Here is a 25,187-nt window from a genome sequence, read left to right as displayed (position 1 = left end):
GAGTCACTACCAGGGCTCTTACAAAGAAGTGTGATGTAGGCTGTACATTAAGAGATGGTAATAAAACAGGCAGAGAAAGAAGTAGACTAACAAGATCCGAGTAATTACTAGGTGCTGAACAGGTCAAAAGTAGAGCTGCTCCATGGGTAGGAAAGAAGTCTGCAGCAGAGTAGGGCTAGGGGAGGGGAGGGGACTCTGCAGGTCTGTTTGGAGATTTGACTGTACAGTGTTGTACAAAAAAAGTTAAGGCATGCAAAAGATTGAATTCATGTGATTTTTTTTATTTCAAGCAACTTCCACTTAATGGTGTCTGATTGCTACTTCTGTAGGTAGTAAATAAAAAAAATTAAATTCCACCAGCCTAAACATGGATTTCTTTTAACAAGACTATTTGGATTTAAATTCTAGTTACAGAAGTCCAGCCTGCACACTACACCTTCAAAAAGAAAAGAAAAAACCCATCTGTACCAGGAAGAGCGCCTCAGACACAACCAACCGAGTGAACTACTGCTTCCTCTTGGTAACCACACGGTACTCAAAGAAAGTAAAACAAAATGTAGCTGGTGGCATTTATGGTAGGAAGAGTGTCTCAGAGGAAAGGGAGAATGGGATGGGATTGGGGGGCATGGGGTAGGATTCCAAAGCAGTTTAAAGGAACAAGCTATCATTCACCCCATCTATAATTAAACAATTTAGAATGAAGCAGTATTCTGCACCATATGTAGCAGTATTAAGGAGGCAGACACCCACAATGTAACAGTCGTCATGTATTAAGCGTCTCAAACCATGCTATATTTTACCCTTTAATCCACATGCAATGAGGGCGGGGGGGGGGGGGGGCGCGAGGGAGGAGAAGGAATAAATTGGTGTTGATGTTGCAGTCTTCATGCTAATCCACAAACTAGGGAGAAAGAACAGGAGTACTTGTGGCACCTTAGAGACTAACAAATTTATTAGAGCATAAGCTTTCGTGGACTACAGCCCAAGAAGTGCATCTGAAGAAGTGGGCTGTAGTCCATGACAGCTTATGCTCTAATAAATTTGTTAGTCTCTAAGGTGCCACAAGTACTCCTGTTCTTTTTGGGGATACAGACTAACACGGCTGCTACTCTGAAACTAGGGAGAGTTGCCATTTCACAGGTGCTTTACTGACCACTTCAACAGCAGTGAAGGAAGAACCACCCAAGGAGCTAAGCAGAATGATGGCAGCAGAGCCCCTTGACTGACCTGTAGCTCCATAACTCAGGCCTTGGCTACACTGGTGCTGTACAGCGCTGCAACTTGCTGCGCTCAGGGGTGTGAAAACGTCCCCCCCCTCCCCCCCGAGTGCAGCGCTGTAAAGCGCCCGTGTAATCAGAGTCTGCAGTGCTGCACGCTCGCTCGCAGCACTGCAAGCGATTCCCCTTGGAGAGGTGGAGTACATACAGTGCTGTGAGAGCTCTCGCAGTGCCGGTGGCACAACTATGCTCACGCTTCACAGCACTGCCGCGGCAGCGCTGGGAAGTCCTGAGTGTAGCCAAGGCCTTAGAGCTTGTCTACACTGGCAATTTACAGCACTGCAACTTTCTTGCTCAGGGGTGTGAAAAAAACCAAACAAAAAACAAAACACACACCACACCCCCTGAGCGCAGCAAGTTTCAGCGCTGTAAAGCACCAGTGTAGACAGTGCACCAGCGCTGGGAGCCAGGCCCCTTGTGGAGGTTTTTTTTCCCCCCCTTTATTTATTTATTTTTATTAAAGCGCACTGAAGAGCTCTCCTCCAGTGCTCTCCTGCGACTACACAAGCCACGTTAAAGCGTTGCTGTGGCAGTGCTTTAGTGCTGCTAGTGTAGACTAGCCCTAAGTAACTCATTTAATCCATAAATTCCAAAAGAGCCTCCCATCATTATCTGTAGAGTGTTACCGTTTCACTATTCAGCTGAAAAGTGTTGCCATTCAGAGGCATCTAAAGCAGCTGAAGAATTAGAAAAACTTCACACAGAATAGTAAGACTATATGGAATAACACATCAATAACTAGGACTGGTTTATACAAATGGCTATATGAGCACTTAGTTTTCAGCTGCAAATGGTCAGCTGTTTATCCATGTATGTAATTTTCCTAGCTCTATACTTAAGTCAGGCATACAACTGCACATGCATCCCCCCAAAAAAGCACCAGATATTAGAGGTGTGCAAAAGACTACAATAGAACCCATCTGAAGCTCCTGGAGACAGGCAAGACAGAAGGACTCATGCATCCCTTGGGTGGATCAATACATTAAATCAAAGTAGCAAAAGGGGTAGCCACGTTAGTCTGTATCTGTAAAAGAAGCAGAGTCCTCAGGCACCTTATAGACTAACAGACGTATTGGAGCATGAGCTTTTGTGGGTGAATACCCACTTCTTTGGATGCACCCACGAAAGCTCATGCTCCAATATGACTGTTAGTCTATAAGGTGCCACAGGACTCTTTGCTTCTTAATCAAAGTACTTGGTTATAGAAACAACAACTTAGACCCTAGTCTCCAGAAAGAGGGAAGCAGGAGAGTAGTCTTTACAGTCTCAGGCTGCTCTGTCATGGAGAAAGCTACCTAGTTTACTACTGAATTTTTTTTAACAGAAGTTGCACAGAAAAAGAGGGAGTTTAACAAATGTCAGCACTTAAAAATAAACTGCTGTGAAACCATCTCTGCAGCCAACCACAAACTCCACCCTGCTCTAGTGAAGCCACCTTAATAAGATGAAAGTCATGGGAACTAAGTGTCAGAATTAGTGTCAATTCATATTTGAAGTGATTTACAATGAACACAGGGTAACAATTTTTTGCTGCACTTTTAGATAAGGTGAGCATGGTAGCTAGAAAGAGAAGAAGAAGTCCAATGAACTCACTGGCAGGTCAAATATACATAATGTAGGCCTAGCTATACACAGGCTGCACTTGAATGTGGCTGAATGAAGTCAGCTGTCCATACTACAATATGTTCATATCCATTACAGTTGTGTATCAGAAGGTTTTAGCAAAACTAGTGCCCAGCTTGTGGTCAGTTTAGTAAAAAGGGAAGAACAGCTCAACTCAGATCTAACAATTCCTACATTCAAAGTCTCATTTACTCTCAAATGAAAGAAAGGGAATGCCAGTGCTAGGAGTCTGTTTGGAACAGAACAGAAAGTTACCCCCCCTTGACAAGGCTCCAGGAAGCATCAAGATTAGGCCTGACGTCAGGAGAAGATCCCTACACAGCTACACGAACAAACTGCAGGCTGGCTTTATCAGTTCAGGCAAAAAAAGTTTTTCAACAAGGTGCTGAAAGAGATGTGGCTGCCAGGAGCAGTGCAGAAGTGACTGCTGACCCAATTGTGTACTAAGAGCATGCCATAACTTAAAGCAGCTAGTACAGCTATAAGTCTAGAAGTAATTACACCAAAGCCAGAGCACTGTAACCTGGTTCCATTGGATCTTACCCACTGTATCCAAAAATCTCTTTGGACAAGAGGCAAAGCCAACAGCAAACCTCAAGGCCCATGTAATGGCAAAGCAAGAGTTGCAGCTAAATGTGCAGTCCAAGACGTCCATTAGTAGCTGTGGCAAGAAATGCAGTTCTGCACTGCATCAGAGGTACAGGTCTCATTTTACACAGATAGAAGATATGCCCCATACCAAAAAAGTCTACAGTCCAAATTAGGCAGCATGCAAACATGGTGGAGAGGTGGCTCTAAGTTATTTGAATATGCAGTTGCAGCTTGGCACAGATCTACATTAGAAAAACTAGAACTACTAGGCAAGAACAGAAGAGAATGGTTAGCTGCAAGAAGTAAGCTTTTAGGAAAAAACCCCTCACTCTTTATGCAAGTGCATTAGATCAGGTGCAGAGGCTAGAGAGCAGATGTAAAGGCTTTTTTTTGCATCCAAACTCTTTGGTCTTTCTGGTTATACTTACCAACTTGCTATTTTACACTATTATATTCTTAGCAACAGTTCAAAATAATCCAAGATAACCCTGAACAATCTTGCCATGCTTGGGTTATAATGTTGGATGGTACTTTTCATGACAAGTGGTTCTGTGAGCCAGCTTAAATACAGTAGAACCTCAGAATTATGAGCACCAGAGTTACAAACTGACCAGTCAAACACCCCCCCCCCACACACACACACACACCCATCCATCTCCCCCTCCCTCATTTGGAACCCGAAGTACACAATCGGGTGGCAGCAGAGAAAAAAAAGCAAATACAGTACAGTCCTGTGTTAAACTACAAACAAACAAAAAGAGGAAAGCAGCATTTTTCTTTTTCATAGTAAAGTTTCAAAGCTGTATTAAGTCAATATTCAGTTGTAAACTTCTGAAAGAACCCACAACATTTTGTTCAGAATTACGAACCAAGGCAGTCTTTGCAGGCTAGAACATTTGGTCAAGAAACAAAAATAAATACAGAATAATCAGTCTTATTTCAAGACAGGAGCAGTACTTTTCCCATTGTTGCTGAAGCTGAATGGGATATTTCCTTTGCATCAAACTTCCTCCTTGTGCAATTGTCCAGAGACAGTTTTTGAATGCCAGGGCAACATTAGAGGACAGATTAGATTCTTTATCATTGCACTGACTTAGCAGCAGATTCTAAAATTCCTCACCCCTCCTGCAGTTCAGCAGCTCAGCCTATGACAGACAGGAGGGCAGCCTTGATACCCATAAATGCAATGCCTACTTCCCATCTCACTCCTCAGTGTTTCTAGACCACTCACTTTCCGTTGGCAGAACCTTCATCTTCCCAACCCAAGAGCTTCCCTTTTAAATCACTGTTGTTCTGAGTCCTTTGGCTCAACGGCACTTTTTCAATGCCTAGCCCTCCCTCTCACTGTCCCTGACCCCCAGTGCCATATTCCTAGAACTGCCACAGAGTCACCAGAGAGGCAGATGTGCACAGCTGTCAAGGACTACATACTGTACACCACTTTCATGTACTCTGTGGAGTGAGCAGCAGGAGATTACAAATCAGACAAGCTTCTAGATGGCAATATAGCATACTATAGCTAGGTCATTCAACTGTCCACATATTGTGTATTAACCAGAAACGGCCTACTGGGAAACCTTCAAAGGATCTTCTTTGCCCTTGTCAAGGCACAAAGTGGATGGACACAAACCACCATCTAGTGCAATTTCTCTCCTTTAATATTTTAGTATATATCTGACAGCTAACTGCAGGTAATTGAAAAAATGAGAACAGGAGAAAGGTAGCAGAGGAACTGTTCTGTATCCTGGCTCTGATGTATTGTGGAAAACCTTAGTTATATGCCAGTGTATCTTCCTCTCCTTGTGGGTCAAATTACCACTCACTCATTGAAATTCTTCCACTAAGATTTTAAAAGATTAACCCATTAGTGAAGCTTCTACATGGTTTTAAGATTCAGCCTTCTAATCCTTGAAGATCTGGTATCTTGACTCAACTATGCATCAGTCTTTTAGACTTCAGGGGAGGGAGGGAAGTAGGCCTTTAATAGTTCAGGTAGCGGGGGAAAAACTGGAGGGGGGGAAGGGAAGTAAGAGGGCAAGCAGAAAAATTCTTCAGTCTTGACAAAAATAAATTCTGCTCAAAAGTAGTAGCCAACATTTTCAAAAAATGACTGTCTAGATTTAATTCATGTTTTAGGCACTACCAAAAATGGTCCAATTTTCAGGAGCTCCTAGCATGGCATAGCATTAACATGCCAGCTGTGGATGCTCAGAACCTTTGGATGAATGTGTGTCAGACCACTTAAGGTGTCAAAATATTTGGGCACCCAGATAACTTAAAAAAAAAAAAAAAAAAAAAAAAGCCAGTGCCTAAAAACAAGCTACATTGGCCAAAATTCTCAAAAGCCAGTTGATACGGCTTTCTCTCTAGGCTATGAATGACAAAAGTTCATGATCAAGGATTAAAAATTAGAAGGTTTATATGACGAATGATAGATGCTTCTCAAATACAGACTTATTCACTGTAAAGACTAAATTCAGCATCAGTGTATGCTTTGTGGAAAAGTTTGGCCACTCTAGGGACACAAAGCCATCAAAACTGCAGACCAACATGGACAAGATTCGGAACCCTCTACTCACTGGTTAGCAGTTACACCTGCAAGAACATCCACTGAAGTCAGTGGTGTGCTTGCGGAGTAGCATCTTACTCTGTGTGGTTAAGAGTATTAAAGCCTGACCCTTGAACAGTAGGCATGGTGAACCCCACCCCACACCCCAAAAAACCACACAAGACTTTATTCTTTTTGTGGATACAGACTAACATGGCTGCTACTCAAACAAAACAAGACAGTTTCAAAGGAGAACATCAAGCTCTTAATTTGATTCCATTATACTGCAGTAACACTTGAGATGCCAGATGCAGAATGAACTAACAATGCACTGTCCCTACACTTATTTGTGTACGCTCATGCTGGTTGGGTTTCAACAATGTCATTTCTATGGATCATGCAATGGTTATATCTAAAGGGTGGGTCACAAGGCTAAAAGTGTTAGCATGTTACTGAATGTCAGTAGCTCCCAACAGCCCATCCAAGCCCTCCTTAAGTCAAGGCTTTGGGAGGGAGTAGAGGTTTATTCATTGAATATCTTGAGGCACTGCTCCATCACAAAAATAGTATACTAATCTGTCAACCTATTCCTCTATATTACAGCTTTGCAATGAAGCAGCATCAGAAGAGGGAACATTTACTATCTGAACAGTCAAGTGTCTGAAGGGGGGGGAGGGGAGGGGGAAACCAACCATTAAGTGACCTTGTGGTACAAAATTAAGCCTTTTGGTCTCAAATGAGATAGTCAGCTTTATGGGTAAAGTAACCATAATTGATTTTTCTTTCCTCACTGCACCGCATCTGGGCTAAAGGCTGGCCCCAGAATGTCTAGGGTTTCTTGTGAACCACACCCATGTTAAAACAAACATGAAGGAATCACCAGGCAAAAGAAGTTAAAGAAAATGAAAATAAGACTTATTGTTCACAGAATTTTCTGCAAGCAGCCAACGCCTGTGATCTCTTCCTCCTTCCACCTCTACTGCACGCCACCTCCCCCAACGGCAGCTCGACAAAGTCCCCACTGTCTACAAGACATGATTGCATCACCCTCCACAGGCTGAACGGATGCTCTGAGCGGCTGGGCAGTAGCCTGGATAAGGCCTCTGGGATTACAGTTGAGATGTGTAATAGAGTCTGTCAGTTTCTCAACAGCTGCGATTGATAATGTCCATGGCTTCACAGCTCCAGGTTTGGGCTGCATACGTCTCCCTGCTTCTGTTTAGCCTGAGCTAGAGGTGTGGGGGGGGAGGAGGAAAAAACCCACCCTGCCAATGAGCATAGAATGCAGAGGAAAGCCAGTGCACCAAGATAAAGACAGCTGAACCTAGGAAGTGACTTACAGTAGTAAGAATCGCCTTGTCAAAGTCAGGAACACATTATAGTGCACATCATGTCACTGAACTAGTTTGCTGACACTTGTACAAAGGGGAGTTTTTATTTTGAATAGGCACAACTCTTTCAAACACCTCCCAGAGGCTATTTTTACCAAACACATCTACAATAAGCTGCTAACTGATGATAGTAGGAAGAGAGGCAATTCAGGACAGTTAATATTTTTAAAAAACACATGATGATTGCATATTTTAGCCTCGCCCCTCCTCTTGGTATGAAATTTGCCCAAGAGTGGAAGCACTTTTGGGGCAGATACAGCTCCTGGCACACTCAGAATTAATATACACAAATAATGATGCGGGGGTAAAAACATGCAGTTCCTGGATGACAGATAGTCTAATAGCCCTGTAGTCTCTTTTAAAGGCCTCAAAGAAATAAGTAAGTGGTGAGTGTGTGTTAATGGGTGAGGAGAGTTATTTTGGGAGGGGGTGGTAGCAAAGTCAGTACTAAGTGCATGTTTGCTGAAGTGGTGTCACCTTACCTGATCAAAGAGCTGCTTCCCAGTGGTGTTGGGCTGGATGGCAAACTCCAGCTCAGCATCCATGGTGGTAACTCGCACACTAATCTGGAAGATGAAGGGGAAAAAAAAGTGGTTACAATGGGTGTTCCCTGTAATAGCATCACAGAATTAGGAACATAGGAACTGTCATACCACATCAGACCAGTGCTGGAGTCCTATCTAGTCCCACCCCCAGTCTACAGCAGCCAGTGCTGGAGTCTTTGGATAAAGGTGCAATAAACTTTTAAGTGGGCAGACAGCCCATATGGGGGAAGTTTCTTCTTAACCTCCTCCCTCTCCAAGTCAGTGAATAGTTTCTCTGCTATGAAACAGGAGAGTTTACATCCCTTCTAAAAAGGGAATCCAATCTAAATCTAAAAATGTATGTGTAAAATGGCATATTAGTTTGTAAACAGATATAAAGTTAGTGCTCTACAGAAGACATGCCAAGAAGGGAAAGCACTTGAAACTGCTGGTTGTCTTCTCTCAAAACCCACCACTCAGACTAGGAGATCCCACTCATGAGCCTATAAACATGCTCAGAAATATTAACTGCTTAAGCTGCTCAAGAAGCCTATCAAGAATTGGATTATATGGCTACAACTTCCTTTGATTGAGGCAAGCTAAAACCATGCCATTCAAATCTTGGGGGGGGAGTGAGGACAAGTGTGTCAAGTTTCAGATTTGATAAGATGCAGAAGTTTGCCCACACATCTCTCCTGTTAAAGAGATGGATTCCCTGAAAGTGTACATGCTGTTCACAAAGCTGTAGGACTGACAAGCTACCCTGTAGTTCTTTTGGACTGCAAGAGTAATGCCTTTTTACACAGTACTCTACGCTATTTGTTTATTGAACATGAAATCTTAGGGTCAAGACCTCCCTACAGCAATCTACTGAACCTTAGGGGTGAGACCATGAGGGCTATGTAGTGTGTAAATTAATGGTGTTATGTCTGGGTGTGGTTTTGTTTTTTTTTTAAATAATCACACACACCATTGCTCACCGTAAGAATGGGGCCTCCTTAGTTTGGTTTTTGGGATGGGAAGGGCCTTGTCAACACTGATTTTTCACTTGTGAGGTAACTCCCTTCTCTTCATGTGTCAGTACAATAATGCCTGCATCTGTACTTTTTGCTCCATGAATCTGAAGAAGTGGGTTTTTTAACCCACAAAAGCTTATGCCCAAATAAATCTGTTAGTCTTTAAGGTGCCACTGGACTCTTTGTAGCCATAAAGAAGTTTTCAGTCCCAAATTAAAGGTGTATTAGAGCGTCTATTAGACTATATATTCTAGGGACTGGATTCTACCCCCCATGAGAGCTGCTTGAATCCTGTAGGGTTTCTCTAGGCACTTAAGGCTATGTCTACACTAGCACTTACTGCAGGATAAAGTTAAGTCACTCAGGGGTGTGAAAGAGCCATCCCCCAAGCAACATAAATAATGCCAACCTAACACCATATACATATTGCTATGTGAGTGGGAGAGCTTCTTCCGCCAACACAGCTACCAAGTTCTCCCATTGGCTTAGAGTGGTTAGATTATTCAGCTGCGTGGTTGTAAGTTCTAGTGTAGCCACAGTCTAAGGTGGGAAGGGTTGCTCTTTGAATACTATTGTATGACTGAGCTGTGATTCCATTCAGACCTCTCTGGAGCATCGATCAAACTAATTCAGTGCAGAGCTGCATTTTCCTAGGTTAAAGGAGACTTCTTGTAGATTGGAGTGGGGAAAAAAAATTCCTGCCTGAAAATGGAGGAGGAGGAGTTACAAGAACGTGGGTGAAGCTAATGTTAGGACTTTCAGTAGCATGCTCCCCCTCCCCCCCCCCCCCAAAAAAAAAAAGTGGGACGCAAGTTGTTTGAGAACCCATTTCTGTTTGCATATCTGTTTATATGGAAGGGAAAACCTCCAAGACTATGTACATTGTGCTTCAAGTATTTTTAGCAGGGTATTATTAGAACAAGCTGTGTTCTAGTACTCTCCCATCCAGGATACCCAAACCAAATTTTCAGAATTTATGCAAAACAAGATACCCAATGTATCAAAACTGAGAATACAAAGAACTGTGCTATGGTTACCCCTGGCTTGCCAGGAGTCAAATTACTTTTGAATTACAGATACCAGCTGTCATCTTCAAGATGTTCGACCCTTCCCAACTCTCCCTTCAGCTCTATCTGCCCCATCCCAAAGAAAAAGCCACTAAGTGGGTTGGCTTTACCAATAAAAATTCAAACTCAAGTTTAGACTAGAGTTGTTAACCACGACACTAGGAGACCAAAAAAGCAAGCGTCAGTAGAGAAATTTGAGGAACCACCCAATACAGCTATGAATTAAGCTGGTTCAGAGTAATTCGTCTACCTAGACAGGTTTCATCGCTACTAATATACAGTTTCCTCTGCTAATGAGATAGCAGCACACAACTGCAGAATAGCCATGGAAAGATACGAGCAAAAGGCTTTATTTCTATCTAAATGTATGAACTAGTCAAATCCTAGATTTACACACAGGAAAAAGATCACGGTGCCCAAATATGTGCATTTCTGAAATAGATCCCAACAGGCCAATTCCCCCCACTCCCTGGGATAACCATGCTGGCATCTTGCACTTTATTCTGCCCTAGCATTAACTGTTCCATCACCATGCAGTAAGAAAAATATTTGAGTCAAGCCTTAAATTGGCCTGTTCTGCCTTCTTTGGATGGTTTATAATACAACTTTAACCCTACGTGTTTTGTACTTCCTGTACAGCATTCAGTGCTGCGTTAGGATATCTTGAAATATCCTCACAGGAGGCTCTTCTAGCGATTCTGGGTATCTACATTAGCTCTACTTATTTGTCACCTCCTTTAGCATGGTATCAGTCTGTTGGACACCACTGTGAATAGAGCAATCATTTTTAATTGGCTAGTAAATACAGTCTAGCTAGGCATTCTTGTGTTGCCAGCTGAACTAAGTAGCCAGGAAGCATGCTGGCCTCTACAGTTTTTCCTCCCTTGTTCTGGTCCACATATGCCACTAACAAGGATATTTGTTTTTAAAAAAATAGTCAAACTGTCAGACAGGTTACACTCAATTCAGCCACAATTGTCTTTTGAATACTATCCTCTGCAATGACTTAAGTCCTCTTCCCCAAAAAGCTTTACTACTATTGGTGCCGATCACTGGTGGAGGAGCAATCCATCATTTTGATCTCCCTTTTACAGTTTAAAAATGATGACTGCTGGCCAAGGACATCCTGGCTTGGGCAAGTGATTTAGATTGATATTAGAGACAATGTTGGCTTTGACACGTCAGCCCACAGTTCCAATTAATCAGGAGAAGACAGAATTGTAGCATCTGTGGCTGGTTTATATCCTGGGACTGAATAAGATTTTAAAAAGTTGCTTTCCAGATCAGGCCATAAAGTGAAGTGCCTTGATGGATGGTAGTACCAGTCCTACATCCAGGATTCTAATCTTTTAAACCTATTTGTGCCCACACTGAGTTAAGATGCAATGCTTGACACTGCTACATCACAGTAATTGGGCATGCAGTAAGGGGCCTATTTTTACTTCAGTGCATTTAAGCCTATTCTATCTCCAATCTGTTCAGTATATAAAAATCTTTAAGACTCTTGTAGTACCGAACATGGGTAACTATTTGAGACAGTGAAATACTTGCATTTTCCCCACTCTAAAGGTTCTACCAACTATTTCTGCTCAAGCAGAGTTAAGTAAATGAAAAGTTCAGAAGCAGGCATAAAATCTTGAGACTTATGCAGTTCTGCTTAATTCAGTGTATATGGATTCCAGAGGCCAGTTTAAATTGTGAGATTAGGGGTGGCTTTACAGAGCACCTACTTAATACAGTGGGGCCTCACTTGTCTGCACTAATAATTGAGGGATCTACTGAATAACTGAATTGTGCGTGTTAGCAAGAGGGAGAGAGCTTCTTGTGATCTAGTAGACAAATAGCAGCAATAATGCAATTGATTTATTTATAATCTCGTACTATGCTAGCCAGTATGCTGTATTAAGTTTTGCAAAGATAAATATGGTACCTCACGACAGTGAAACATTTTTGCAGAGAATCTAGTTTGTGTGCATGAGTTATTGGGTGTGGATCGGCGATAAGAGCATTAGCAAGGTTCTACTGTTTAAAATGGGAAGTGGAGTTTCTCTTTATTATCCCAGTAAGCAGATAAAAGGTCAGTCTTGTAACACTTTATAAAGGAGGACGGGCACATGGCTGATGTTTTAACAGTATGGCCCCTTAGTGAGAGACATTGTCATATGTGTAGGAGCGGTTCCATCCCCATCAGTTCATTTAACGGATAGTAAAAGATACAGATTACACAGAAGAACTTTTTTCCTCTGTTTACCCTTAAGTGATAAAGCAGAACTTTAAGTGTACATTAGTATACATACTGCATAGATCACCTCTGATGAGACTGTGCCTGGCAGAGCAATCAGCTAAAAATTAAAAAAAAAAAAAAAAAAAAAAAAACCTTTTTAAGATGAACAAAAAAGCCTCATACTCTGCCCATTATGGAGAACGCCACAGCAGCATGGGTGTCCTATAAATATTGATCACTATTCTTGACATTAGACAAGAGAATCCAATCCCACCATAGCACATCATGCTGTTTCCTTTGTCAGTTATGAGATGCTAGATTTTTTGGGGGTGGGAGGGGTTAAAAGGCCAAATTTATTTTTGCTACCAGTGTTTATGAAATACAGATAAATAACTGTGCCAAAGACCTTTGAAACTGCTGTGAACACGAGATTTAAGTGGTTTATACCTTGCACTTCTATCTCTCTCAAGCTAAATTTCCTCATATGTGATGTACTAACAATGGGGTATGTACTCTTCCCATTTCAGACGCAGAAGTGGGTGTAGAGTTGAAGTGACCTGCCCCAGATTGCATAGTGAGCATGTGGCAGAGCTAGGAACTGAACTACCATTTTCCTGAATCTAGTAGGCTTTTGCTTCCAAATGCTAGCAGAAGAAAGGTAAAGAAAGACCTGTGAGGCCTGGACTGGCTCAGGGGACTGAACACAGAGTCAGATCCTTTTCTATGAGCATTGTATTTGTGTCCTTCACCAGCCAAATCGAGTTGCAACCAAGGCTTCCACAAAGTTGTAAGTAGTTCTAATGTTTTCCCGTCCAAAAACCTATATACATGCTCACCAATGCATCCAGCCACCAGGCATGTGCTAGAGACTAGACCACTGCCTGGCAGTGGCATGGTGACATGGCAAAGGTGAAGGGATTTCCCCATATACACAAGTACCAACAGCAGTTTAGTTTAAGAGTTAGCACAGGTGATGCTGACACCACTGCTCATGTTTAACTGATTGTTCACAGGCTAATATTTCCCATTCCAAAGAACCAGCTACTCCCCAATATAAGGGGGAGTAACCCAATTGGGTAGCAAGGCATATGAGATTCCAGGTCGGTCAGTCATTGTAGGGTTACTATATATTGAATTTTTATGAAGTGACTAGTAAGAGCAGGGAAAAACCATTCCCTCCAATGATAAGAGCCCAGAAAGATACTTCTGTGTGCATATGTATGAAAGCTGGCATTCTAGGAACACTTCATACCCTTCCTTTCCAAAGGAATTATGTTAACATATCAGAGGGTTTAAGACAAACCCTTAACAGCTAAAAAATGCAGTTAAGGGATTTACAGGCTTTTATAGTTTTAGACTTCCACTTCAGGATGATTGCCTGGGTAGGTTTCACTGTATTTCTATTTAATGCAACCCAATAAATCCATCCATCTTAGCACTTTTAATACTTTTACTGGTGTATTAGTACAACCATGAAAACAAATTTTGTTTAGACCGTTAGAGGCCACCTCTACTATAGTAAAAATTCTGCTAGCCCTTTGAGCTTACTAGTAATTTACCAATCAAAAAGGAAGAGAAAAGCTTGCAGAACCCTTTATCCTCCCTCCACTTTAGTTTATTATATTTAATTTACAGCTCTCAATACTGTGCAAAGTGCTTCTAAAGAAATGGCTTTTGCTGCATATTAGAAGATGGCTGTGGTACCTCTTTTAGTATCCCTAACAGGATTCCTAAGAACACTCCACACCAGATATCAAGAGGAAGGAGATGATACTAGTCATGAAACAGACCATATTGCTAACATCTCCCTAAAGGAAACAGCCAGAACCCCAGCAACTCCTCCGTCTGTTACAGAGAGCGGTTGCCATGGTTTTACCACTTTAACTGCCTTTTTTTTAAGTTACGAAATTGCTTCTACAACAGAATTTCCTGCTGCCCTGGACAGCACTGCTGTGAAGGCAAGGCCTCCTACACAGGTCAAGCCCTCTAAGTCAGAGCAGTGCCTGTTCCCATATGGAAAACAGCTGCAACTGGCAAGATTGCCTTTTACTATATAGCTTCAGAAATCTTCATCAGGGATCAGCACCTCCTCCCACAGCAGCATCAAATTGGAGAGAAGTGATACTAGGTGCCTGGTACCACTATCTATTTCCAACAGGCCTTCAAGAGTTTAACATTCTGCATATGCCTTCCATACCCCAACCTTCATCCCCTCCTCCATGTAAACTCCTGAATAGGTTTGCTAATAAGTGCCAGAGCTGTGGAAAGGAACATCAGTTATTCTCACATGTTCAGAGGGGAAGAATACCCCCTCCCCTCCTTTAATAACCAGCAGTAAACTAAACAGGGTGGTTTGGACTGTAGCTCTATTATAAGAATGGCAAACAGGAAAATAAAATGTAGTCAGGCCAAATTAAGGCTGCATGATGGCATTTCCTACTACACTTTATACAACTGGTACCCAGTGTTCCCTTTTCTCCATTGCTATGTGATTGGACAGGGAGTCTCCTTTATCTGAAAGTGCCGACCCAGAGTCATTTGCCTTATTTATCAATTAGCCTAATAAATTGTAAAGTGACTCATGCCTAGGTTCAGGGATGGAAGGGTATGCCCAACTCCTGTACTAATCAAGTGCACCATTAGTTAGCTGAAGGGTTCCCCCTTCCCCCCCTTTGAGGATCAGAGTTCCTGCAATAGAAAGTACAAAGGTACTGGGAGAAGAGATTTTACATGTTGTAATAATTCCAGGGTATTAACAAATGGCCTCCGAGTGTTTGTGGGAGACTACTGCATTTTAAGTCCATAATACAAGAAGTTTCTTTTAGCATCTAAATATTGTGGGTTGTGAGTCATCAGTATTCCACACACACCGTAACCAGACATTTGCTGAAAATTGGTGTGAAGTTTTGCTGATCTAAAACAGTATTTTAAAGAACTGATTTCAGTAGTTTCACAACCCTTTTTGCATATGGAGCAACATGAGTGCACAAATTCATCATTTAACACATGCTTGTAAGGAAGAGCAAGTAAGCACAGTTGCTAAATAGGGACAGGGTTGATCCGGCTGATACTCAGCATATTGCTTCCTTCAAGCACAAGATCAGGAATGACCTGAGGCAAGTCAATGGATAATTAAGATTGTCCTGGGTTGTTTACCTCTTAGTGGTACATGAAGCAGGCCACGAGTTCAGCTGGGCAAACAAGAGGCAAGTAACAAAGGATGACCAAAAAAAACCTATGAACCAACTCTATATTCTGAGTCAGTCACTGCTGCTTTGACCAGAGCGCCTTTTCATCTTAGTCTGAAAACAAGTATACCTCATTCGAATGGGATATTAGGAATTTAGTGGATCTGTGGACTGGGACTGATCCCACCTTTAAGACAGTCGCATGACAGAAGTCAAAGTCAAGCAAGCTAACAAATCAGTACATTTTACCAATCTGCATTTCCCGGAGGGCTCAAATGGAGAGGGAATTAACTGGCTACCACATTTCAATTGCAAGTTTAGCTCTTTTTAGCCACACACACACACAAAAGGAATTAAGTTTCTACAGCTGTACCCATTATTCTCAAGTATTTGCTGAATACCTTGGGAAACAAATTCCAACTTGTGGTTTTATTTGTAAGCTATTGAGTTCAACTATGCCGTTTGGGATGTGTGATATCACATGGTATAATTTCTGTGATATTCTGACATTCCCTGCAAGGAAGGCTAGAATGACACTTCTGGTTTGATTTTTTTGACTAGATTAGCTTTATTGAAATTCATTGAACTTGTAGGATTTAACACCACATGCACATATATCCCATCAGCCAGCTAAGTACTCAGGAACAGTTAAGCCATCCCAAGAACCCTGGGAACCTGGCAAGTCAAACTCTGCTATTGTTCACAAAAAGATATTTGCAAGTCACTTTGTATTGGAGTTCCTAAAGTGGGGGTGGCTCTCCCAAATCAGTTTCACCCACTGAAAACATTTCAGATCTAGCAGCAACTTCTAGTGGAGGAATAAAAACAAAAACACCACACACAAAAACTACCACACACACACACACACACACACACACACACAGTAACAGAGCCTAGTCCTAGTGTAGCTTGGCATGGAAGCAAGTTGCCCCTCAGTCCCAAAAGAGGGACAGTTACCTTAACCGAGCCCTGCTATCAATGTCCATTGGCCTTGGAAAGTAGTTTTGCTCATTGCTTTATCACAGTGGTTTTCAACCTTTTTTCCAGCTGCAGACCCCAATTTCCAAATGGAGGTGCCAACCCCTTTGGACCCCTGGGGTCTGCAGACCATGTCTGATTTCTACAGACCACAGGCTAATACCACTGCTTTATCACAACTTCCTCGCTGCTACTGATGCATTCCTGTTCCCACACCAATATTTCCCCAGATTCCAGCACTGCCAGCATAATCATAAATTGCACTAAGCTTTCATGATGCAGATTCTCCACCTGCAAGTTTTAACCCACCAGGCTTTTTACAATACCCACATGAAGCTGGCATTGCTAACAATCTTGCCTATTTCTTCTTCTTCTATTTAGGATGGCAGTTTATACAATTAGGACATTCACTGCCCTCATCCTCATGCTATCAAGACATGGAAGCCGGCTTACTGACTCAGGCATTACCAAACCTCAAACCCGTAGGGTTCATTCCTTCTCAGATGGCAAGCTGTCCATTTGGTGTATGGACAACCCAAGCCAGATTCCTACATATTGTGCTTGTAATTTGAGGGCCATGAAATATCCCCTAGAGTATCATTTATTCAAGACTCCCTGACTAATTATTTCTTGGGCTACTAAAAAAGTCATTCCTTATTGGAGGGCACAATGCAGGAAGATGCTACTCCTCAAGAGCACAAGGATAGAACACTATTGGTTTGATTTATAGGCTTCACACCTCCTGGGATGCTAAGGCTATGATTCAAGTTATCAATATGTCCATTTCAGAGTATTCCTGGAGAAAACTGCTCTATAAAAAAGGGGAACTTATAGATCTGATTTTCTCATGGACAGTTTGGAATAAAGTTAAGTAGAATACTGTGCTACATTTACGCAGTCCTTTCACCCATACAAAATCTGAATTCCTTTAGGAGTCATACACATAAGAATCAATACACCCGCCAATGAAATGAAACCACTTCTGGGGTGAAAATTTTCAGACTAACAGCATGTTGCAATACTACACAGTTTAGGACAGGAAATGAAGTATACACCACATCCAACAGAAATTGTATGGGGAAGCAATTCATAGCGTGGCAAAGCCATAAGAGGAGTCCAGAGCTGCTAAAAAGGACTTTAATAGTAGCATCAAAAGTAGAGCTCTGTAGAGAATACGGAGGCCCAGGACACCATGATCAGGGTGAAATTCTACCCCCAAAAGCCTGACGTGTTGCTTAAGGGGTAGACATTTCTCACGCCTACATATTAATTCTAATCCTGGCTGGAAAGATGAACTAACCTGGCCCTGCCACCTTACATATTCCAGGCCCAGTGGCTTGCCAGAGGGACATGAAATCACACAGTAGAGTGCACCAAGTGCTTCTGCTTTCTACAGGCCCCTACAAGGCACATTAGAGATAAGCCACTCCACCCCCACCTGTTGCACCAGGGATACTTACAGACATCTGGCTTCTTTGAGTGCCAGCCCTTTCCTCTCAAACTTCCCTGTGTTCTTTGTGTGTCGGCGTGAAGCTGGACCTAGGTCATATGAAAGTGCTTGCAATTGCTGAAGGGATTACATTTAATTAAACCAAGCCCCCTTCCAGCAATCTTAAAGGGGCTTTTCATATTCCTAAGCTAATCAGGGAACAGAACACCAGCAGGCAGGCACACCCAGGGTTCCAAGCATAACCCTGCCACATTGCAACCTGGAGAAAAAGATTAACCCTACAGATGGCCACCCAGGAAAGTCTGCTGCATCCATCTTGTTTTTCCATTTAACTTTCAAACACTAGTCCTCTCTACGTCTACTCTTCGAGACCTTGGGCTTACGGATAGGGTACTAGACTAGGTCAGTAGATGTGTTCCATCCCCAGCTTTGCCATCAGCTCACTGTGTGACTTTAGAGTTTGCCTCTGGGTCTCAGCTTATTCCTCTATAAAACAGGAATGTTATTTGCCCACTTTTCTAATGCACCTTGATATCTATGATCACTGTATAAGTGGTATATCCCTTACAGTCATTCATTTCCATTTTCACTAGTCATTATCTTTTACTGCAACACATGATGGGAACTCACTGATTCATGGCCCCGCAGCCACTTTAGCTCCCTGTCTTTAGTGTCTGCACTAATGTTATAAGATTTAGCTTCTTTGCCCCACACAGGCTTAAACAGCTTCAGGGAGAAGTTAAATGGATCATTGCCTAAAATTAAATTGTTTTCTATTTTACACACACACACACACACACACACACACACACTAACTAATTTAAAAGAGGAGAAACAGATTCAAATGTGTAACAAAAAGTTATTTCTAGGTCAGTTTTGTCATTGTAACTTGTATATAGATGACTTTAAAAGTACTTTAATTCTTTTTTTTAAACCAGATTTCAAGTTGACTGTACCCCTGTAACAATACTCTAGTTATGGAGAGTGTTGAGACACTGGTTTTCTGTGTGCACAGCACAGATGAGTTTTAGTAGAGGAGAATTTGGGAAACAGATTTTTAAAGATATTTAGTGCCTAAAGACACAAATAGGTGCTTAACTCCCATTGACAGGTGTCTAGGTGATCTGGGAAATCCCACTAGACATTTGCTTCTTTAGTGGCTTAAATACTTTTAAAAATCTGGCCCCTAGGCAAGTTTATAAAAACCTTCAGACTGACTATTTTATGCAAGCAGCAAGTGTCAAAATAGACAGCTCTTGTATCATGTAAAATTAAACCAACATGATTGAGAACCTTAAGAAAAGATCCATCTGAGATAATTTCAGATTTATGGAATAAAGATTGTGGTGACAATATCATCGGTCATTAAAATAAAGCTACAGCTCAAGACATGAGTTTATGGGGAGAAATATTAAAAAGAACACTTCATCACAATAATCAGTCTTATCCAAAAGGACAGCCTACAAAAAGGAGTACAGGCTGGTCTTCAGGTCACAGGATGGAGAAGCAGCAGGAACAGAAGGAACCCAAGGTCACAGTGGCCTGAGCCCTTTCAGAAGAGCTTCTCTCATGTCATTGAAGGGTTGGTCTAATCATCAGGTGCAGTCAACCAGCACCCAGGAAGATAAGCAGCACAAAGGAGCCAAGTCCAGTGGGAGCTAAACTGAAACCCTTCAAATCTTCAGCTGCTGGTACTTTGTCACCCTTGCTCTTGTACAATTTCAACCAGCCACTGAAGCCAGTGGAGAACTAGGATGCATCCAATACTGCAACTGAATGTCAGGCACACTCAAGTGTGATATTCCACCACAAACCACCTCACATTTTCAATGAAAAACTGAGAAACAAAGCCTGAGCCCCTCACCATTGTGGCTTATATAGAAAATGGTCTGCAGCACTGGTCCATCTCAAAAAGGGGATTTCAGAGTTTGAGGGGATTCAGAGATGGACCATGAAAAGGGATTAATGGAATGGAGAAACTTGTATGAAGAGATTTGAAAAGGGTGGGATGTTCATCTTTTAAGGAGAGCCAAGTGGGGGGTGGGGACATGATAAAGTTAAGAAAATAATGAACATTGTAGAGAAGGTAGACTAGGAGCTTCTATTCTCCCAGTCTCAAAACGGAAGAACAAGGGAACATTCAATGAAATCAGAAGGTGGCAAATTCAAAGCCAATAAAAAGGAGATACTTCTTTACCCCTCCCCCACACAATGCATAATTAGACTGTAGAAACCATTGCCACATGTCACTGACTTGCAAGATTCTACAGAGAGACAGGACTGGACATTTACATGGTAACAAGAATTTCTAGAATTATAATTCGTTTGGGGGAAGCTGTCTGAAGCCTCTTGCTTCAGGGATTAAGCCAATCCCTACCTATTAGGAGACTGCGTAGTGTATGTGTTGGGGAGGAACATCTGCCAGATACAAGGTTCTTGCACCTTCCTCTGAAACATCTAGTTCTGAGGACTACTGGAGACAGGATACCGTTCTGGATCCAGTATGGCAATTCCTAGTGTTTAGCACAGAACATTATACGGTCTTAAGAGTAATATGCTGCAACATGCAGCATTACGCAGTTAATCTATTACAGGCATGTATGCACTCCTATAAGAGTGTTCCTTTAAAAGTTTAATTAAAACAATTTGTAGTGGCAGTGCTCAGCAGGGCCGGCTTTAGGAAGTGCGGGGCCCAATTCGAACATTTTCAGCGGGGCCCCGGCAGGGATGACAAAAAAAAAAAAAACCCTTTCATTTCTTCCATGTATTATTTACTTTCCATAACTATATAAATAATAAAATTATATATTATGTACATTGCATCATATATGCTGTTGATCGGTTATTAATGAGCTCTGTTTCACATGTGTGGGTCCCTGCCACTCTCTAGTGGTGTGCTAGGGTGACCAGATGTTCCGATTTTATAAGGACAGTCCCAATTTTTGGGTCTTTTTCTTATATAGGATCCTATTACCCCCCACCCCCGTCCCAATTTTTCACACTTGCTGTCTGGTCATCCTATTGTGCACATGTGTGGGTCCCAGCTGCTCCCTACCCCCTCATTGAAGCAGGTGTGCAGGGTTACTGCCCTGGGAACTGCAAGGCACCACTGGACATGGGGCTGGCTGGAGGCAGGGCAGGGGCTGACTGGAGGTAGGGTCTGGCTGCAGGCAGGGCAAGGGGTGGGGGCCTGGGTGGAGACAGGGGTGTGTGGGGCGGGCTGGCTTCAAGCAGGGCCGCAGGGGGGTGCGGCATGGGTTGGCAGGGCTGGAGACAGAGGAGTGCGGGACTGGCTGGCTTCAGGCAGGGGGGTGCGGCAGTGGTGCGCTGGAGACAGGGCAGGGGGTGCGGCAGGACTGGCTGTAGGCAGGGAAGGGGGTGCAGGGGTTGTATGGAGCTGGCTGGCTTTGGGCAGGGCTGCAGGGGGGTGCGGCAGGGGTTGTCTGGAGACAGGGCAGAGGGTGCAGCAGGGGTTGGCTGTGGACAGGGGGGGTGGGGCTGGTGTGGGCAGGGGGTGCAGCAGGGGCAGCTGGAGCCTCAGCCCTTTAAATTGCCCCTGAACACCCGCTATCCCAGGGCTCTGGGGGGGCTATTTAAAGGGTTTGGGGCTCCCCTGCTTCTACCGCCCCAGCCCTTTAAATAGCCACAGGAGCCCAGGGGAAGCGGCGGGGCTCCAGTGGCTATTTAAAGGGCCGGGGCAGTAGAGGCAGCGGGAGCCCCAGACTTTTTAAATAGTCCCCAGAGCCCCGCAGCCCTACCCCAGGGCTCCAGCAGTGGGGCTCTGGTGGCAATTTAAAGGGCTTGGGCCCTTTAAATTGCCCCCTGGGGAAGCTGGGCCATCCCGGTACGGCGCACTGCTCTTGCCGGTACGCCGTACCGGGACTTGGGCGCGGGGCCCGATTCAGGGGAATTGGTTGAATTGGCCTAAAGCCGCCCTGGTGCTCAGCCACCTTAGGGTACGTCTTCACTTACCGGAAGGTCCGGCGGCAGGCAATCGATGTTCTGGGATCGATTTATTGCGTCTGGTTAAGACATGATAAATCGATCCCGGATTGATCCCAGAAGTGCTCGCCGTCAACGCCGGTACTCCAGCTCGGTGAGAGGAGTACGCGGCATCAACGGGGGAGCCTCCATGCCACGTCTGGACCCGCGGTAAGTTCGGACTAAGGTACTTCGAATTCAGCTACGTTAATAACGTAGCTGAATTTGCGTACCTTAGTCCGAAGTGGGGACTTTGTGGGGACCAGGCCTTAGTCTGCACTTTATGGCTGAATTCAACTCCAGATCAGTAAGTATGTAAATTTTTGACATCTGAAGACTGTACCTGACTTGATGTCAAGTAATTGATGGTGCATGTAAAGGAATGGGACTTGCTTTCTGCTTAGCAGAACTAGATCAGAAGCCAGGTTGGTCAGATACATCAGAAGACTAGAAGGACTGGGAAAACTCAGCACCACTCATCTTCCAGAAAGGGATACATGGCCACTGGTAACTACTATACCCATTAAAGCTCCAGTTATAGATAGTTACACAGGGTAGCTGCTGGAGCTAGAGGATCATTAAGTTTTTAACAAACTAAAATGCAATTTAACTATTTGATCTGCAGAGTCCCAGGATACTGTGAAGTTGGCTTTTGACTTCAACTGTCTGTCCTTACTGCAAGCTGCACCTTTAAAGCAACTTCCAAAGCATTGAGTAGTTGAGAGAATGGTGGGGCCAGCCCACTACAACAGGAAGTGAACCATATCCGCCTCAGCAAGGCTCAAGAACTTCAGCACTACATCTGAAAACAAAATCTACTTGAAGTGGATCTGAGAAAGAGGGGTGGGGGAAGGGATGAAGGGAAGTGAACATGCAAATCAGGCATTTATTGTCACAGGGTGTGACATTTTCTCTTGCTTCTGCAGTGGAACTCATTGGGGTATTGTCAGCATTCCGTGTCTGTGGCCCCACAATTTATAGCAACAATTAAGTATGTAGGACATGTGGATGTCATTGTTCTTATTGGGGGTATACTTGGAGTGTCCTGGCCATTGAAGTAAGGGCTACAGATGTTTGCTAGAGGACTAGGTCCCCTGTACTAGGTGCCTATTTATCATAGATGGCTTTCTGGACTGCCTCATTCCACTTAGGCCACACTATTTGAGTACCTACATTGGTTATTGGGTGCAGAGAGGAAGAGAACGCTCTGCCTTAGCTAATGGACTGGTGGCGGAGACTGTTCCAGTTGCAAGGATATCTCCATTTTCAATTCTGAACAGTTGCACAGGATCTACTGCCAACTGTCTACAGGTGAGGGGGCTTCTTGTATCCAGTCTGTAGTATTTTACAATACTCCTCTCCTGCCTCTGCACATGACTGGCTATCTTACAGATTTGAATGCAACTCCAATCCTACCTTAGTATTCTAGGTGGTCTTGGGAGGGGGGGTGTGTGTCAATCTTTATTTAAGCTTTTAAAATACTTCAGCAGATTTTAAACTGCAGAATTCATACTGAGGATTCATTATCCACATTAGGCACCCCTATGGCCCCCTTTTCAACCCTCCAAGGGCCTCAGACAGAAACACTGATTACTTTGGAGAGGGAAGAGTGTCTATTCCTTTTTAATATTCTTGGGTGCTTTTATTTCTTCACGGCAATTTTTATATCCTTAGGATATTTGTAACAATTGTCATTTGGGATCAAGTCTGTCCCACACTGTCATTTTGCCTCAGCAACACCTCCCTCACCTTGGGAGAGCTTCCTAGAGGGACTAGAAATAGGCAAGTGCAGACAAGGGAGGAATTCCCATTTAATTGGCAAATACAGTCCTTGGTCTTGAAGATTGCTTAAAGATGCCTCCAGCCTGAACCTCTTCCTCTTTACTTGAGGTGTATTCTTCGGTCCAAAGAGCAAAGACTCTTAAGCCAATAGCCACCATGTATCGACCCATATTAGGTGTTCCTAGAACTAGTCAATCTACACAAAGTGATTATTTCTACTTTGGTTCATTGTGATAGGTGTGTGTATAAGCAGGGGGGCATGACAAGAAGATAGGAGGGAGGAAACTTGTTAAAATACCAAGAACTTGGATTAGCAAGAGTGGAGATACAAAGAGGCAAGTACATTTAAGTATCCAAAACTTAAATATCCCCAGTATGACAGTCCATCTTATTCTGCATTTGTATCTAAGTGATACTCGATTGTTAACACGAATGTCCAAATACCACAGCTCCCCTCACCACTAGAGAATTGCATCTGTTTTCTCTACTTATTGCTATCTAAACACAGGACTGAGCATTCTATTCCCATTCCTGTCACCATCTCACACACACACACACGAGCGCAGCAAGTGCAGCGCTATAAAGCGTCAGTGTAATCAGCGCCTGCAGCACTGCAAGCTATTCCCCTCGGAGAGGTGGAGTACTTGCAGCGCTGCGAGAGCTCTGCGCAGCGCTGGCGGTGCGACTACACTTGCGCTTCATAGTGCTGCCACGGCAGCGCTGTGAATCTGTGAGTGTAGCCAAGGCCATAGAGAGGCCAGTTAGGGAATGACTTATCACAGCAGCACTACCACACCCAAGCTGGGCTTTCTTAAAACAATTAAGAGGAAGCCAATGGAAGATGCAAGTCTTGAGTTGTAGGCACTTAGCTCCTATGACAATCAGACCCCTAGAATCTTGATTAAGCTCAGTTTTGTGTTTGGCAAGTCTTTCCTGCCACTGTTAAAGCAAATTGGCATTTACCTACTCCATTATATGTATATAATCAAAGTTTCTGGATTTTTGCAGTAGGCTCCAACATGTGAAGAATATCTAAATGCAAAAGTTTCTTAATGAAACAAGAATGCCCTATGCTAGAGAGTCACCCATACCACAGTCTGGCTAAGGCTTCAAGCATATCCACCATCCCAGTCCAATGAGGAGTCAAGAATGCTTGGAGTTCTGTTAAAGACCTTTTTAAAACCAGGGGTGAAGGGAGGAGGAGAAGGAAGCTTCCTTCATTCATCCCACCCAATTAAAGACAGGTTTCCTTGTTTCCTCATGCTCATGTTTCAGTAATACTTTTTTTTTTTATATCCATACCAATGGGGAAAAAAAAGTGTCAAAGCTATGGTAGTGTGGCTTTATGACAACACAAGCACTAACAGGGAACACCATAAAAAGGAGGTTCTACCTCAACATTTATTAATTAGTTTTCAGCAAATGAAAGGTGAGTTTTAGAGATTTACAACTCTGGAGATATTACCTTTTTGATTTATAGTAGTTACTAGGGATTTTACTATTCTATGTTCCTTTCAGGAATGAGGAGGACATGTAGATTGTTGTGT

At 43.1% G+C, this 25,187-nt stretch overlaps 1 protein-coding gene across 1 annotated transcript in view; it reads right to left on the bottom strand.

Moving 5' to 3' along the window:
- Nucleotides 1-25,187, bottom strand: part of MSN (moesin) — a 74,431-nt gene that overhangs the window by 25,795 nt on the left and 23,449 nt on the right. Inside the window, exon 2 of the mRNA XM_054039126.1 lies at nucleotides 7,913-7,996. Coding sequence (XP_053895101.1) covers nucleotides 7,913-7,996 — 84 coding nt within the window. The remainder of the gene's footprint in view (nucleotides 1-7,912; nucleotides 7,997-25,187) is intronic.

This window comes from Malaclemys terrapin, chromosome 9 (assembly GCF_027887155.1).
Source record: "Malaclemys terrapin pileata isolate rMalTer1 chromosome 9, rMalTer1.hap1, whole genome shotgun sequence".
Lineage (NCBI taxonomy): Eukaryota > Metazoa > Chordata > Testudines > Emydidae > Malaclemys > Malaclemys terrapin.
Note: the sequence above shows the minus strand (reverse complement) of the source record. Positions and strands in the feature narration are given on the sequence as shown.